This window comes from Mus caroli, unplaced genomic scaffold (assembly GCF_978045245.1).
Source record: "Mus caroli unplaced genomic scaffold, Mus_caroli_1 scaffold_11, whole genome shotgun sequence".
Classification (NCBI taxonomy): Eukaryota; Metazoa; Chordata; class Mammalia; order Rodentia; family Muridae; genus Mus; species Mus caroli.
In genome coordinates this window covers 26,542,757-26,560,885 of record NW_028227266.1, presented here as the reverse complement: position 1 = coordinate 26,560,885, position 18,129 = coordinate 26,542,757, and the positions used below count along the sequence as shown (strand labels likewise).

The 18,129-nt window shown below is 44.6% G+C and overlaps 1 protein-coding gene across 3 annotated transcripts in view; it reads left to right on the top strand.

The window, feature by feature from the left end:
* Ntm (neurotrimin) overlaps nt 1-18,129 on the top strand; it is a 969,657-nt gene that overhangs the window by 546,290 nt on the left and 405,238 nt on the right. The window contains exon 2 of one of the 3 annotated variants that reach the window (XM_029481303.2): nt 15,585-15,669. In XM_029481303.2, the coding sequence (XP_029337163.1) occupies nt 15,585-15,669 (85 nt within the window). Of the gene's footprint in view, nt 1-14,585; nt 15,670-18,129 lie in introns of those variants that run through there. The other 2 variants (XM_085844500.1, XM_085844501.1) reach the window with 2 other exon arrangements.

Genomic DNA, 18,129 nt, shown 5'->3' with positions numbered 1-18,129 from the left:
TCGTGAAGAAGGCAGCTTCACTGGTTGCAGGTTGTCACGGGCTTGTAGAATGGGGGACTCACACCCCATAAGACACATTCCCACTTCTGAAATGATTTCCCAAAGTAGTGGCACTTCTGGATAACGATCCATCTCGACAAGTCAAACAGTCTTTGCATGACCATTCTTGTAGGATCAGTTAACGTTAAAACCTAGCAGGAAAATGCATGTTGATTTCTTAAATGAAATCAAATTTTAGGCTTTAGGGAAGAAAAAAGATTTCCCTCACCTAAACATCTAGTAGGCATTTGACATACACAAATGATGAGTCAGCACATTGCTGAGCACGTAATCTTTCTGGCCCCACTGTCCTGATGGCAGCGCTTGCTTCCCGGGGACACTGATGATCCACTCCAAGAAGTTTGCCCTGCCCCTTAAGGACCAGTTTAGGCAGAGGCAAGGCTGGAAGCCAAGGGATGAGTTAAGACTTAATAAAAAATGGAACATAGCAAAAAGGAGGAAGAAGAGAATCTTGGCAACAGCAGAGGGGTCTGTCCAGGAGAGGAAAGGCACGAGACACCCATACGCTATCGAGATAAGAGATGTAAATGTCTTCTGTAAAGTTTACAGCACTATGCAAATATTGTTGCAGTTGAAGCTAAATGTCATCACACTCACTTTACAGAGAGGAAATCCAAAGCACGGAAAAGGTGCGGTGACTTCTGCAAAGACTTTTGCAGAACAGGTCGGGAATTGCATGAGACACCCAACGTCTCACAGCCACATTCCCACTGTCATCAACAATGCAAAGGGACTCCACTCAGCCTGGAGAATGACAAGTAGAGGACAAGGGCAGAGCAAATACAAAGATGGAGGCAAAGTCTGGATACAGCCAAACTCCACGTCTGCTTCTCATCCCCTGGTGTCTCAGGGAGAACCTGGAGAATGTAGACTCCCAAGACAAAGATTGTACAGTCCATCTACTCTTGTTTGCTTACACCTCTACATATTCATCAGTAACATTTAGAACAAAAGAAAGAGATAATTACAAGGAGTGAGTTTTTAAAAGCTATTAAAGGTTAACCGAATTCTTGGCATTTGTGCCGTGTCCATTTCCATGTAATTATCCCCGCTTCCCAGAATTCACAGTCAGTTATAGCTGTTAAGGCCTAAAGATGATATCCTTGGAAAATAATTTATAGGATCGTTTCTCCAACTTTTCAAATTCAAACCAAGCACCCTAGCTAATAGTCTGATTAGTATTAATGTTATTCTTAGATGGAGAGTGCCAGGAGGTCATAGTGGGATCTTGGGATTAGAGATTGGTTAAGAGACTGTACTCAGCCATCTCTCCCGAGAGCCAAGTGGCTATCTTGGAAATGTTTATATAACTTCATTTATAAAGCTCTTCTATTTTGGTCTGTTAACTAAGGATATGAGAAGGGTACAAAACTCCTCTTCCTCTTAGAAGATAGAATGAGGCCTGAACAGTGTCTGCTTTGGGGGAAGTGTAGTCAACAAGCCTCCAAGAAAGAGAGAAATACAAGGTTCTGGGTTTTATATTTCTTTTTGCCTTTACAATTTTACTTATCTATTCTTCCTCACAAATATTATTATTGAATATACTTTATTACTCTGTGCTGAGACAGAGGGACAATGAGCCACTGTCCTTTCCTTTGTCCTGTTGCAAATGCACTTTCCCTTTCTCAATGAATTCTAACTGTTGCTAATGATCATCTGTGTAATGATGATCTATCTATCTATCATCTATCTATCTATCTATCTATCTATCTATCTATCTATCTATTTATCTATCTGTGTGTGTGTATGAAGGACTGTCATTCACATATATATGCGGTATGAGAGCATTCATACGTACGTATATGTATATGTACTTATATATGTGTGTGTGTGTATGTATACATATGAATGACCGTCATTCATATTTCACATCATTTGCCTACACTATGTGTTTCCAATGAATGTGACAGGACTTTGTTCATCCCAGCTAGGCAAGCAAAACAACCTTTCTTACTTATTCCAAGCCTTCCTCTTTTGTTTTTGGAAACTTTTCTAATATTGTCCCATTTTGGTTTGGGGTTTGTCTTTTCTTAAATTCTCCAGAGCCTTGCGCGTATTATTCCACTGCATCTGAAGGAAGGAGAAGAAATGCTATGGTTTCCCCAATGAAGTTATTTATAGTTTATCAGCCTCCCATGAAGCAAGTCATAAGATGCACACAGCCAGGGGTTCGGGCCTGTGAATATCTATTGTTTTCAATGGTTACTGACACAATTCTCTTCCACTAAAGTGAAAAGTGAAGAATTCTATGGAAAACCAATTGCTTCCCACCGTGCCCTTGAAGATAGGCTGGCACAGGGAGGCAGTGAGGCAGAGCACCGGGGGCTTACAAACCAGCCCTACTTCTGAGCAGCCCAGCCTCTGGAAGGACTTATGTCAAGCATAGCTCCATAGCTAAATTAGCAGCCATGTTCAAGAAACAGTGAATGTTATGCACTCTTCTGTGGCTAAGAGTGAAAAGTGTGTGTGTGTCTGTGTGTCTGTCTGTCTGTCTTTATGTATGTATGTATGTATTATGTGTGGTGTGCATAGTGTGTGTGTGTGTGTGTGTGAGATCAGTGATGTGTATGTAGTGTGTGTGTGTGTGTCTACCTAATCCTACCTAAAGCTGAGTTCTCCTTCACCCCCCTCTCTTTCTCTCTCTCTCTGTCATACACACACGCACACACACACACACACACACACACACACACACACACTGTCTTGCAGCATTTAAAACCGCTTTCACCAAAGTTACTTGTATATTCTAGAATGGGCTGTGATAGAAAAGTGCAGGGGTAAGGACGAGCACAGATCAGTTCCCTCCATCCATGTGGACAATTGAATCACTGGATAAATGGGAACATGACATTAGAAAGGTCACAGCAGGTTACATCAATTCAGATGTTCTACTTACCTGCTCTGGACAGTTGCGATCCTGTTGGGAGTCATGCTCAAAGGTTATGGATATGTTAAACATCCGTAACCTAATCAAACAGTGGTCTGTCACCCTCACACCCAGCCAAGGCTTTGCTTGACCATTTAGAATGCCACGTTTGCTGGTTAGGCTTCCATACAGACACTCCTTGTATCTTTAAACTGCTGCCTTTATTTCTTCAGGTCCTTTCCGCTTGTAGTAGTTAATAGTTAAGTGTGATCCCACTATCATATATTACATATTGTCAACTTTTTAAGGTTGCATCATTTGGAAGCCTTGTTGATTTCCCCATCTGTGGCAACTACGGAAACTCAGTCATTATTCGTCAGGATATTAAGTGCCAGGCCTTGGGTTTAGCTTCAGGAATGGAGAGGAGATGGTGGAACTTGAGATCTCCTGAATATCATGGGTGTTGTGAGAATATTGCTGCAGAGAGCACATCACGCCGTGACTGAAGAGATCCTCAGGAGGAGAGAGTAGGAACTGAAAGGGCTGATAGGATTTAACCTGAACAACATAGGGGCAGGACACCAGGAAGGGCAGAAGCACAGCTGAAGGCCCAGAGCTTGAAAAGGAAAAAAATTAAGATATTAAAATCATCATCAAATGAAATAAGTCCTAACCTGGCTTGTTATGAGAAAATTTGACAGGAGATAAAGCTAAGAACAAAAGACTGGGTCTTTTAGACTCAGAAGACACATAGTCATTGAGCACATTATTCATGAGGCAGTGGGGAGCCATGGTGGAAAAGTGATCTACTCAGATCCAGGGAAGCTTGTCTCAGGGTAGAGAGTTCAGTAGACCTGGCAAGAGCTGGTAAAAGCTGGCTACCTAAGAGAGGTCTCAGTAATCCAGATAAGAACAGGGTGTGTGTGTGTGTGTGTGTGTGTGTGTGTCTGTCTGTCTAGTTGCCTGCCTGTGCGCCTCAAGGCACTGTGAGGAAGTAGACTGAGAGAGCTGGATTCATAGTATACATAATTGAGACAAAGAACCTAACATGTGTCAGGGAGGAAAGACAAACAGAAGAACAGAGAAGTTGAGAGATTGGGTAGCAAGGGAAAGTGTTCAGAATGGAGGCTTAAAAGTGGCTTTTAAAGTAGACTTGATGGAGTCCTCCTCATTCATACGACTCTAGAAACAAGACCACATCTCAATAGAAGTGAGTGTAGACTGGAAGATTTGTCACAGTAATTTTGAGCAAAAGTAATAGTCTTTGGTTTGTTTCCTTTTTTCTTTCTAATATAGTTCTTTCTATATAACTTTAATAACTATCTATATCTATAACTTTTATAACAACATTTGGTTCAATACTTTTTGGGTGTGGGAACATTCTGTTATTTGTGGGGAAACATTTATAGTATCACACTGTGACCTGTACTGTTAGGACCATGCAGAAGGAAACACTCATGATGACTGAGAACAAAGTTACTCTCCTGGGTTGTAGTGGGTCAGTAGCTCCTGGTTCAGGGCTTGGTACCACATGCCAATCACTATTCCCTGTATTCTCTTAGTTAATCTTCCAGTCATTATAGCAGGAAGTGTGATTTCATTTTAGTATAGGAGAGAATTGTGACATAGAGAGGTAAGAGAATTGTTCAAGGTTAAGTTGGCGGTTTCTGGAGCCTGAACTCAAAGTCCAGACCATTGGCTACAACATTCATATTCAGTCCACGTAGTATCTTCTCTTATCCACCCAGGACTCAATATCTGATCAGTACACATCGAAGCCTGCTAAACTCCATGCCTCTACTCTCTGCACACCCACATAAGTTTGTGGACTCTCTCAGCTCCTTTCTGTCCGCTGAAGATTTAATTCTTTAATGGACTACAATGCTTTCTGAAATCCTGGGACTGTGTTCTCTGAATTTCTTTCGACAGATCATTTGCCCAAAATAAAATCAAATAAAATAAAAAAATAAAAGTACATTTGATTTGTCCTAGCAACTGTCCTTTGAGGAACCTCTTATTAATACTTCTCCTTATAGAAACATGTCAATCCATGCTTGATTTACATCTTAGCTTTAAGCTAATTTTCTGCCTTGGAGGGAAAAACAGAGACTGCTCATCACCCACTTTTTAAAGGCATCTTTGATCCTGACACCTTGTCAAAACTGTTGTGAAAGCTGAGGTAAATTATTTTCATGTGTTATGCCTGAGTCACATGTACACTCACAACATGCCCCCTTCCCCCCTCCTCCAGCACCAGAGCCCCCTAAGTTCAGGTAAATCTACTTTGTGGTAGTAGCTGTTCTTGCTTTCATGCTTCCTGCAGCTCTTTGATAAGCTCCAAGGAAGCAGCCTATAGGAGGGTCAGAGAAACCCTTTTTTTCTGGGAGGAAAAAGCCCCAGTGGTTGACCCCCGGGAGAAGAGAGAGCCAAGGTCTTATAGCATCAACCAAGCATGCCTTTCCATGTTCCAGTGTGTAAAGCCTGGAGTAACTGAAATCAGTAAGGGTGAATAATGAGGTAACAAAATAACACAGAAAAATTCAGAGGCTCATTCATTTTTTTCTCTATGTTCTAAGTGTCAGTAAAATGAAGAATAAAGATGTTTTGGAAAAGGAGGAATTTATTTTATTAACTGAAGGCATTGTAAGGGTCCCTACTGTCTTCAGTCTAACTTGATAGAGATTGAAGGGAGTGGGGGAAAACAAAAACAAGACCAAAAAACAAGTGATGGTGTATACGAGTTAGCTGAAAAAACTTTAACAAAAAGAAAAAAACTCTTGACTTCTATCGCAGTACAAATTCATATTGCCTACAAGTGACTAAGAGCAAGCATGGTCCTCTTACAAAGTGTGGGCTCTTTACCTGCCTCTCTGCCTACTTTCTTATCTGTGGTCTGACTTTGCCCCATCTAGTCTTAGCTACAGCTCTATCAACCTCCTGGCCTTGCAAGACAGACAGAATATAGAGAAACCTACCCAAACCTTCTGAAACCTTAGAGTGTATGATGTGTGCCTTGTCCTGTTCCTACGTCCCTGAGGATTCTAGTCAGCCTTGTCACATTGGTTTGAAGCAGACCCCTGCCTGAGCCCTGATCTCTGAGACAGACATGTCTATCTAAACTCCACATCTCTCTAGCATAAGCATCTCATGAGACCAGTGAGTGTGAGAATGTGAGCAAATGTAAATGTGTTCTAATCACGGTGAGATAACATCACCCAAGTTCAGCCAGGATCACACTTATAATAAAACAATATTGATTGATTCCAGGAAGAGCCAAAGATCAGTTCTACCCAATTACACTTTGGCTACCCCTGACAAAGCAGCATGGCTCAGGGATTATTTCACAGCTCCTTTATAGATGACTGCCATTACAAAATGTTCGCTGTGACACATGAAGATGTATTTCTATTTGTGCCTGTATGTAAGCTGTATTTATATGTGTGTATATGTACACAGATATGAACACACAACTGACTATGAAGCATTAATGTCACTATTTGTGCCTGTACTTAAGCTATCTTTATGTGTACACATGTATACAAATATGAACACACAATTGACCACAAAGTATGAATATCTTATTTATGAACCCCAGGATATAAAGGTGAGTCTAAATCAGAGTCCCAAAAGGGGGGGGGTCATGATTGACTATAGTTTGTGATGGGCACTTAGCTTGAATGTATTAAAAAGAAAAGTATTCCTAAGCAAAGAGAGACAGGCAGGAAGGCAACTAGACAGACAGACAGACAGACAGACAGACAGACAGACACACACACACACACACACAGATAGAGAGAAAGAGAGAGAGACAGACAGAGAGAGACCGAGAGACAGAGAGACAGAGAGAAAGAAGAGGAATTTTATTTACCCATTAGAAAGAATGAAGTTGTGTCATTTGCAGGAAAATGGATGAAAACTGAGGTACTCTAATTTAATAAAGTCATCCTCAGACAAATGCCACATGATTTCTCCAGTTTGTACACTCTATACTTTATATATTTTATATACGAAGTTATATATATATATGATGTCATGAAAATAGAAGTGAGACTCCTTGGGAACAAAGATGGATGGGACAAGGAGTAAAGGCAGAGGGTAGCTGGGGTCTGTGCATTGTATTCTTGCATGACAATGTGTAGCCTTGTGTTATAAAAAAGGATAATGAAACAGTAGTCTCTTACTGCAGAGCAGAATCAGTTATGCTCCTAGAAAGTCACAGGACAGACAACCCACCAGCCTAGTTCATCTCCAACACCCTTGCAGCCTTGCTATTCCAATAACAAAGTCTTGGAAGGATGGCTTCAGTATTCTCTTTATGGCTAGATGCCTAGTATAGGCTATGATCTAGACGGGCATGTCCCAGCTAGGCTTTAGGGGAAGAGTCCCAAATGGGCAATTAATTTAGATTTAATAGGACAGTTACTGTAAGTTTAAATAAATGCCAGTTAAATATTAACAGCGTATTTATTGAAGATTAACATTGCTGGATGCATTGTGGGATTTTCTTTTCCTTAAAGAAACCCTTTATCGGAAGACTTTTAATCATCCTGACTCCTCCGTCGGCTTGCCTTGGATCTGGAGCAGCTCATTAATTACCTTGTATGATAGTTTTCTGAATTCTGAAGTGGCACCTTGGCTTACTGGAGAGTGGAAGGGCACAAGGAAGAGGCTATTTCTGCACAGGAGGAACAGATAAGAGACTCTGAAAGGTAAACTGCTCAGAGAAGAGGGGCTGACAAGCGTCATAATCACAGTCTATTAGACTCAGAAAGGTCCTTGGAAATCATCTAATCCAAGCTCCTTGTGTGGAAGTCAGGAGGTAAAGTCCCAGGCACTTCCTCACAGCAAGTGGCAGACTGAGGCTCTAACTGCAGACCCTTGATCCCTGCCTCCCAAGAGTTCTTGTCTTACTTTGGAATCATTCTCTTAATTTTTCAGAAATGCATTAGTCCATTGGAGTGAATTAGCTGCGAGATCTTCACATTGACTTACCATCCCTGAAGGATGCTGGTTCATTTTACAAATAAACGTCCTAACATTCCAAATAGCAGCTGATGTGCTGAGAGAAACTGGAACCCATGTGTTCCAGTTTACAAAATGGTATTTGTATGGAACTCGCTACTAGTAAAATGTATAACTGGAACAGTGTATTATACAGTGTGTACCCATCTCATTGGGATCTGCCTTTTCTGGTTCTGTTCTGAGCTGAGGAACTGGGAGTAAAACCCTCCAAAGAAAACTGGATAAAAGGCTGGGAAGAGACATGCATAGTGGGTGATTAGTCAAGGATCCAAGCAGTAAGGACATGAAAGCTGTGCTTGCCTGGCAGTAAATTGGGTGTGCTCCAGGTACGAATCTTCAAAGCCTGCCATGCACAGACATGTTCTGATATCAGAAGCCAGGTCCAGAATGGTTGGGTAGCTTCTTGCAAATGTTAGACTTGATAGGTAGTATGAATGTAAGTTTGTCATGTAGACTGACGTCCATGGGTCTAGAAGGATTATCAGGCTAACTTCTCTGGGGTGTTTGAAGGATTAGAAGATGAAGCAACTGTGTGAAAATGAAGCCTGACTTAAGTCTGCCTTGCAGACACAAAGTGGCCTTAACTACACCAGGCACACAGAGGCAGAGAAGAGCTCAGGAGGTCCTGGAAAAAAGGTTCTAAGGTGTGGAAGGTGGGGCTTACTTCAGATGGGTTGGAGGCCTCTTCTCCCTCAACCCCCTGCGTTTTCTCTAACTTTCCACTATATATGGAAACAGGAGCGCTCAAAACACCTTACTAAACCAGATCATCTGAAGGCATTGTTTCCCATCTGTGAGCAGTCAGCAGCCATTGGATGGCTAGACATTCAGGAGTGGGACAGTGGGGTGCGGGGTGTGGTCACTCTCCTTGCTGGGAGTGTGGAGACTGAGACGCTTAGTCTTTCAACCATATCCTAATGTGGTATTTCTTCTCTCTCTCCGGGATGAGGCCTCTCTTGCTTTAAACTCCTTGACTGTCTGCAGGCCTGTTCTCTGCTCCCAGACTCCTCCTGTCCTGTGAATGAATTTCTCTGTGACCCTCCTGACAAATTTAACACAGCTCCTCCAAGTATCATAATGAGAAACCCAGGAGAAGCCATGCTCTGGATTGAACTTGCACATCTGTCCACCCTGCCGTATTATACCAGCTCCATGTGGTGTTTACATGTAACGCCGTGTCCCTAAGGTCTCATCCTAGTTCAAGAGCATGAAGATTTAACTTTTGCCCATTTGGGTTCCAAAGCCCACAGTTGCTCTTGGTGGATAAGGTGGACTGAATGGGGGCATGAGTTCACGTATCTTACTGAAGGGGACAGAGCTATCAGGTTATATACTCCGAGCTCAGCTGAACAGGGCCAGACAAGGAGCGGTTTCTGCTCACCATCCCTCTGTTCTTAGATTAGACAGAGTCTATGAAGTCGGCCTGCTACAAGGATTCTCTCATGGCACCTTCCCTTCGTTCTTCCTTAGCAGCAAAGCTCTGCTTAGAATCATTTCCTAAAAACAAAAACAAGAGCGAAATAAAAACAAAAAGACTTTCCAATTTTGATATGATGGGCCTTCTTCCATTTCTTCCCCACAGTGCTTACACCACAAGTGTATTCTTGGTTTTGAGAAACTCCTTATATCTTATCTGTATCTTTGGTAGACAGCACACTTTGTGTGGGCTTTCCTGACTAAAGAATTTGTTTCACATTACGACATCCCTAAGTGCATGCCCCTCTTCTTCTTCTTTTTTTTTAATTTATTTTTTATTAGGTATTTTCCTCGTTTACATTTTCAATGCTATCCCAAAAGTCCCCCATACCCACCCCCCCAACCCCCTACCCACCCACTCCCCCTTTTTGGCCCTGGGGTTCCCCTGTACTGGGGCATATAAAGTTTGCAAGTCCAATGGGCCTCTCTTTGCAGTGATGGCCGACTAGGCCATCTTTTGATACATATGCAACTAGAGTCAAGAGCTCCGGGGTACTGGTTAGTTCATATTGTTGTTCCTCCTATAGGTTTGCAGATCTCTTTAGCTCCTTGGGTACTTTCTCTAGCTCCTCCATTGGGGGCCCTGTGATCCATCCAATAGCTGACTGTGAGCATCCACTTCTGTGTTTGCTAGGCCCCGGCCTTGTCTCACAAGAGACAGCTATATCTGGGTCCTTTCAGCAAAATCTTGCTAGTGTATGCAATGGTGTCAGTGTTTGGAAGCTGATTATGGGATGGATCCCTGGGAATACCTCTAGAAGGCCAATTTAGTGCCTTGAAATCTGGACAAGCATTAGAGGTTTGCTTCTCAAGGAGAAGAAGGTAGGTTTCAGCTTATTTTCCTCAGCTTAGAGGGGAACAAATCAGAGTTCACTAGAACTTCAACATCTGTGGATCTCAGTGTGAATAATGTTGCTGAGAAACCCAAGAGCGCCTGACTGCTGACAAGGGGAGAACAGGCCTGGCTTCTCTTCTTCATCTTTATCTAGTCATCAACAGTGGTCCTATGTATGTTGGCTTACTGAATGCATCAGCTCCAGTGGGATTTACTGGATGCCCAGTGTATTCTTAAGCAATTTGTGGCCTTCTCCTTAGTTGTCTCTATGGTTCTCAGATGCAGCAGTAAGCCAGTATTTGACAGTCAGTCCTTTCAGCAGTGTCCATAGCTGAGGATCAATAGAAAGAGAGCTGGGAAAGAGCCAGGAGTACTGAGTTCTTGTCCTGCTTTGCCCAACACTAGCTTTATACTTAGTATGGCCTTCTGGGACTCGTCCTTCCTTCCTAAAATGAGAGGTATATATTGCACATCTTCCCACATCCTTTCTGAGACATCCATCCTTCTGTGATGCTCTGGGTCTGAGGTTTTTACTATGATCCAAATCTTACACAAGAGACCATTTTGTCCCAACCTCTCTGACTCTTGGGATGCACTCTCTGGATAGCTACCCTTTGTATTTTGGCACTTTGATTTTGGCTCATTCAGTTGACCTCCATACCTTTTGCCCTACAGCCTCTCTGCTTTGTGCATCCCTCATACAGTTCTGTGGGTTTCAAAGCCCACGGACAGGCAGCCATGCCCCTGGCTTTTCTTCTTCTCCTTCTTCTCAGATCTCTCTATTTCTGACCTCTTTTTTGTCCATGCAGCGATCTTCCCGTCTTCATGATGCCTTGTTGTTCTTCCCACTGAAATCCTAACACATTGGAGTACAGCCCGATGAGCAGGGGTTTTTGTTGTGATCCTGTATTCATAGAGGAGCAAAAAATAGCACACATTTTTTCCAAAGCCCAGCCCTTCCCTACACCCCCGGAGGCACCTCTTTATCCAGATTTACACTGCTCTTTCTGATTAAATCTTCCAATATCTATTTGATGTCAGGCCACTCACTAACCACCCTGTATTTTTCATCTTGCCTGTACTTCTGTTTGAAATCTCCACCAGGAGAGGGGGGCCTTTCCCTTTTGTAGAGAACTAGAGCTGGCCTTTCTTGAGCTACTGCTCTGTCTCTTGTTTCTTGCATGGTAGAATAGTCATGGCTCTTTAGCTCGCTCTAGCTTGCTGTGGGTAACATGGAGTACAAAGAAAAAGAAAAACCGAGTGGACCGACCATCTTCAGGAGAAGTCCTGTTCAAACCCTAGTTCAGTGTACAGGTGCCAGGTCAGGTAGAAGCCACCACATACTCTAATCTGCTTGTGTGTGTGTGAGACACACACACACACACACACACAGAGAGAGAGAGAGAGAGAGAGAGACAGAGAGAGAGAGAGAGAGAGACAGAGAGAGAGAGAGAGAGAGAGAGAGAGAGAGAGAGAGCAAGCTTGAAAGGTATTGTCCTAAAGATATTTTTATAACCTGAAGCAATTACAGCTGTCAGTGTAGAGACAAGCTGTGACAAGTTGATTTATGTGTACAGTATATGTGTATGTGAGAAAGACGGGAGGAAGGAGAGGGGATGGGAGGGGAAATGAAGGTGGAGGTGGTGCTCCTTAGGAGTCTGCTTTCCAGGAGGCAGAGAGGAAGTTGTTTCTATAAAGAACACAAATAATGAAATTGCTCTGACTGTCATCCCTTTTTCATTAACTCAGATATGCTGGGAAAAATAAAATAAATCCAGCAGTTTTTATGAAGCCAGAGACAGGATATAAGATAAGCCACTAAGTGCTGGTTATATTTAGGGATTAGGGGATGGGAAGGCAATTGACATGCGATTTTGATCTTCATCTTTTTAAAGCACTTCTATAGCAGGTTTGAATAAAGCCGATCTGTCTTGTTAATTAGGTGGGAATCTCTGACCTTAGGCCACTTTCTTGACTTTTATTTGTGAGTGGAACTTGGATTCCCTGGGCCCGCAGAGCAGAGGTTGTGAGTGGCTTTTCTTTGTCCTCTTGGAGAGTTACCTGAGCACTGTGGGGCTTTCTGTGGACAGCCACTGGAATGCTGAAGGTTCACACTGTTCCTCATAGTCTGAGACAAAAACATTCTGCCTGTCTAAGAAGAAATGCATTCAGGCCAGATAGGCTATGTCTCGAGAAGCCCGTGAGGATTGTGTTTTCTGTCTAGCCATAATAACAAAGCAGAAACAGAAAAAAAAAATGTATTAATAAAGGCTCTTCCACCCTAAATGGTTTTCTAAGTATTTTTCCTGGAGAGTTAATCATGTATGTAGGTCCCTTGGGACAGCCTGTTGGTTGTCATTATCCCCATTCGTAGATGTGAAACCTAATGCTCATTTGTACCTATTTGGAATTAGATGCAAGAGCCGGAATTAGAATTTGTCACGAAAGGAGTCAGCTCCATTCATTCTCAGGCCTGGGTCTGGAGGGAGATGGCTCCAAAGCCCAAAAGGAGTTTGTTTCTATGCATGTGGCATCTAGGAAGAGGGCTTGTGATGGGACCCTAGGAGGATAGTTAGTGGATTATTAGTAATGCGCTGGATTTAAGGGAAGAGCCTTGAACCCAGAAGCCTATTCATCAGCAAAGAGAAACTCACACTTTCTGCCCCTTGCTCATGAACAGCTCGACAGAACCAAACAGTTTAATTTCACATTTTCATATTTTCCCACTGGAGAATGAGACAAACTAGGCTTTGGAAAAAAGCCATTTGTTGTTGTCATAAGTCAACAGCCATCATTTTGGGGCACCATACGTCAAAAGGTTTCCTGGGATCAAAAATAGTGAATGAATTCCCTGAGACTTTAATATCAGAAGAAGTCACTAGAGGAGACAATAGGGAATTGGTAATGAATTGATGTCAAGTACTTTGATACCTCCAGTGTAAAGCTGCTCAATACTTCACAGCCCAGAAGTGTCTGGGCAACTACAAAGCTAGAAAAGCTAGCTTACTCATCTTCTTTTGCCACTTTTGGGTTTGGTTAACACATTCCACAGCTGACCTCTACCCACCCCTCCACTGTAGTAGTGTGAGGGGGAGATTGTGGGAGAGGTGCAACGTGTGGATCCTTACATACTATCTACATGGAAATGGCTGGTGTGACTCCATAGTGTCAATGTTCATTGGTACCAGCACCTCTGAGGTTAATAATGGTTCTGTAGTAATGTTTTTGTATCTGGTGTTGGATGGCTTTGGGGAAGCACTTTTTCCCCCCACTGTTATTTCATAGACTTTTCTTTTCCTTTTTTAAATAGTGCCCCAATTGAATGCAAGAGAAAGTCTAGGGAAATAAACAGAACCAGTGTATCCCCCATTCCTTTCCCAGTAACAATTCAGGACAGTATTGGGAGCCCAGGACTGGAAATTCCAGAGAAGGGAGCCTATTGGCATTACCCACACTGTTCTAAAGGATCTACCCTGTTCCCTGTGCAGGGACCAAGCATGGTCCATCAGAGTTAGCGTGAAGGGAGAGACATGATGTAGGCACAGAGGAACCAGCAGCAGACAGAGAGAAGTCACAGAATCTCAGGCATATCCAGTCTTTCTTTGGGCTTCAAAGATTTAAAGAAAGCCACGCCTCTTGGAGATGAAATCAGGTATGCCAGAGTGCGAACCCAGAACCCAGAGAATCTTCCTTATAAACGAGGCTGTGGCTTACATTGGCCCATGCCTGTGTACCTTTTACCCAGTTAGCATTCTCAGTGTCTGGGGTGAGGTTGGGGAATTGAAAAAAGGCTGTGTAGAACTTGACCAACATTTTAAAGGGATTTTGCTCACTTCATCAACCAAGATCCTCCTGGAATTTCCACATTTATTTTTTACGTGGACTATCTCTTAGAATGGCTGTGTTGAGTCTGCGGGGTTTTAAGAGGGTGGGTGTAGTGCAAAGGGTGGTGTAACATTGAATAAAAATGAGATTATTTAAAGCATCTTCCTAACGTTGTAAATGTACTCTCAATGCTGATAGAATTAATTTGACCATTTTAAAGGTGCACATATGCATGCTGCAGGCTCTTCTCTTGCTAGTTAGTTTGTGACCCTTATTAAGATGTCTAGGGTTATTAAGACCTCACAGTAACTTTGTCTTCTTAATTGCGAAGAGCTAGCTCTTCAAATCTGGAAATGGTTAAAACGGTGGCCAGAGGTGGTACACCTCCCTGCCCTGGCCCGGCGCGGCGGGGGTTAAGGTGGGCGCCCGCGCCCCGCACCCGCCAGGATGAGCGCACAGTCCGTGCCGCCCGCCAGCCGGATCGCTTGGAGTCGGCAAGGAGAGAAAGTGGCGGTCAGGGATGGAGCTGCTGCCATGACAACCCCGGCGGTCGGGGCCCGCGCGCGTCGGGGCTGCTCCCGGGAGGAAGGCAGCGCGGAGGCCGGGGGCGGCCGCTGAGCGTGGCGTCCGCGGCTCCGGTGGTGCCGACTGCGCTTCGCCTTCTGCAGCGAGCCAGAGAGCGGGCTAGGGACCGCTGCGGTCCGCCCCTGCCGCGCCGCTCCAGCCTTGCTGCTGCGCTGCAGAGACAGCCCAAGCTGCAGCGCGAATCTGGGCTCTGAGGAAGTTGACCGTGGCTCTGCGGCAGGATTCCCGAGTCCGGATTGCACGAAGCCGGCTTAGCAGGCGCCTCCTCGCTCCCTCCGTGCCGCCTCTTGCGTGCTCTACTTTCCATCTGCTATTGTTCCAGATTGTTTCTGGCGCCGAGCCTTGCTCTGAAACTTAAGAAAGTGCTGGATCTCCCCTTGTTCGACTGAGGAATCGTAGACCACATCTGGGCAGCTGGATTCAACCCAGCCACAGCCCCGTTGGATACCAAAGTGCTTACTCCTGTCCAAAGTGCCATGCCTGAACTGCTACGGGGAAGAGGCAGCTTCTGAGACCCGCACCTGTGCGCCTGCTTGCCTGCCTTGCGCTTCTCTTTCCTGGCCACCTTCCTGGCTACAGGCAGCACGGAGAAAGTCCGCCTCGGATGTGTGTGGAAACTGATTCTCGGAGGCTGCGAGCTGAGGCTGGATTTAGGGGAGGAATATTAGACTTGGAGGAGTCTGCGCGCTTTTCTCCTCCCAGTGCATCGCGCGGTCGCCGCTAGTTCATCGCTGGGTCCCCGCGCTCACTCCCCACCCCACCCACTTCCTGTGCTCGCCCGGGGGGCGTGTGCGTGCCACTACCGGAGTTCTGGGAAGTTGTGGCTGTCGAGAATGGGGGTCTGTGGGTACCTGTTCCTGCCCTGGAAGTGCCTCGTGGTCGTGTCTCTCAGGCTGCTGTTCCTTGTACCCACAGGAGTGCCAGTGCGTAGCGGAGATGCCACCTTTCCCAAAGCTATGGACAACGTGACGGTCAGGCAGGGGGAGAGCGCCACCCTCAGGTAGGGAACTGCCACTCTTCTAAACGATGATTTGTTTGGGCTGGGGCAAAGGGGCAGGGGTGCGGGTGTGTGCTCTGGAGCAAGCCAGGGCTAGTGGAGAGATCCCTAGCTTGCTGCGCTGCACAATTCCTGGATGAGCTAACTGCTCTACCAAGGAATGTGGCAACCTCAGGGTAATGCTAGGGGAGAGCTGTGCTTTCCAAACCTGGCTCCTTTGACCCAAGGGTTTGTTAAAGGTGAGGGATAGTTGTCTTATTTTGAAGCCAATGATCCTGCTACTGCCTTTTCCTGAGCCTGACAGCTATGGTGACCTGGGGCTTGGCTGAGACTCAGCATGGATGATCTCTCTGCTGAAGTTAATGAGTCCCAAAGCAGGGATCTGGCTTGGTGTGGATGCCCTCGCTCTACCCGTGCCATTGAGAGTTGCCACAGGGGCTGGACTCTGCAAAAAACCTCCTTTCCTGAGCCTGGATTTTACTAACGTTTTTTTCTGGGTTGTCTGTTCCATGAGACGGTGGGCAGAGGCAGATGTGATTTCCTGTCTGAATGTGGCTTTTGGACACTGGTACCATGGACTGTGATTTGTCTGTGGAGAATGCCTTCTACACGAGTGGACCGTGCTCTGATTGTTATGCATGCTCACCAAAGCAGTATGTACAAAACTTGGCACTCAGCAAACCCTAAGCTTTAGTGTTGTGTTGGGTCAGTTCTGGGGTTGAGGGTTGCAAGCTCTGGGGAGGAGGAGGAGAAGAATCTAAGCTACATTTTTTGCTAAGTGGGGCAAGACTGTCTCCCTCGCGATATTGCTACTGAAGCACTGACTCCATTTCCAGTTGATAAAACCACACCACTCATAGGAGGGCTACACGCCGGATGATTGTAATGGGAAATTCTCATCTCTGGAATTTTTAGGGGAGCAAGCAACCCTCCGTACCTCTCCTTAACTTAGTGTGTCCTTTTTAATAAAGTTTTAACAACTGGTCAACGGTACTGGCTGCAGGCAACAGGAAACTATTTTCATCCTCTAACGTGGAGATTCTTGGGAAATGAACCGTGGCTTTGGTGCCAAATGTCCTGGTTCCATCAGTGCTGAGCTTGGAGTACCTGTGGACTGTGCACAGGGTACCCACAGGACAGACGATCTTGGGGAGTGAGTGCTGATATTACAGAGTTGAGTTGTGAGGACATTTTCAAACATTGTGTGATTTAAAGAAACCACACAAGGGGATGCAAACATCCCCAAATCCTTTGTCTTTGAGGACCTAACTCTTATGACTCCAAGGAACTCCTGGTTACTTATTGTCACATGAATGAACGTTTGTAGGGACTACTTTAGATTAAGATGAACTATCTGGTTTTAAATATGCATTGATTCCAGACTTCTTCAAAACAAAGACAAACCTCTAAACAATATAGTCAAGAAAATTTAGTGTTCTGTAGATGCCCCCTCTGACCCTAATCCTTGGCTACAGGGAGCAGACCTCCAGGGACAAAATAGAGACACTATCTATGGTGGATTATTTTAGATACACATAGACACCCATCCACACACAGAACAGTGACAAAAGAGAAAAGAACTTGGTCAGTGACCTAGAGATCTGAAGCTATCAATAGGCCGCCACAGTGACTCTCACATTCTAAGGGAAGCAAGGGGATTGGAGTGACCAAAATGTCATCCCAGGGCAGCAGTAGTCCCATAGTTCAGGAGGATATGGCCTTTCCAGAATGACTGTATCCAGCAGGTGCCAGGGCCCTGGACTTGTTTCTAATAGGACATTATTATGTATTGACTGCCTTGCTCTTGACTCTCACCCTCACCGTAGTCTCTTTCAGACACCAGTGTTTGTTTACAGTTTTGCACACAGTTCACACAGTGGTCTTGTTTGAACACAAACAACACTATGAGAATATGGGTGAGGCTGCTTCCCTATACCTCAGGATGGTCACCATCTAAGCTATGCTGTGTCAGTCCCAAAAGACCGAATATCTTTGTGACTTTCAGGAGGGTGGACGTCTTAGTGGATGGAACCCTAAAACTTAGAGATGAGATGAACTAGGGTCTCCTTTCCGATCAAGAAGTAGGGAGGCTGAAGTCCTCTGCTCACATGGAAGGCCACCTTGCAGCAAGACTGCAGTTCTCCTCATGACCAGCAGAGGGCTTTCTGCGCTGGTTACTTTTTATTTGGCTTTGTTCTCATCAGTATTATCCTGGAGGTCTTTTGTAGTCCTTAAAGAGAATAAATGTCTCAGCATCAAATTCTACTTTGTAGAAACTTTAAAAGTTTGTCTAATTATCTCTAGTGATCTTTCTGGAGATACTAGGAAACAACAGCACTGGCAAGTTGCAGGCCTTTCTAAACTTTCCATCTTGGTGAGGTCACATGACACAGAATTTTAAACTAAATATCCCAGTGTTGTTGAGAAGTCGCCTAGTATTAGGGAATACTAAAGTGCTTTAAA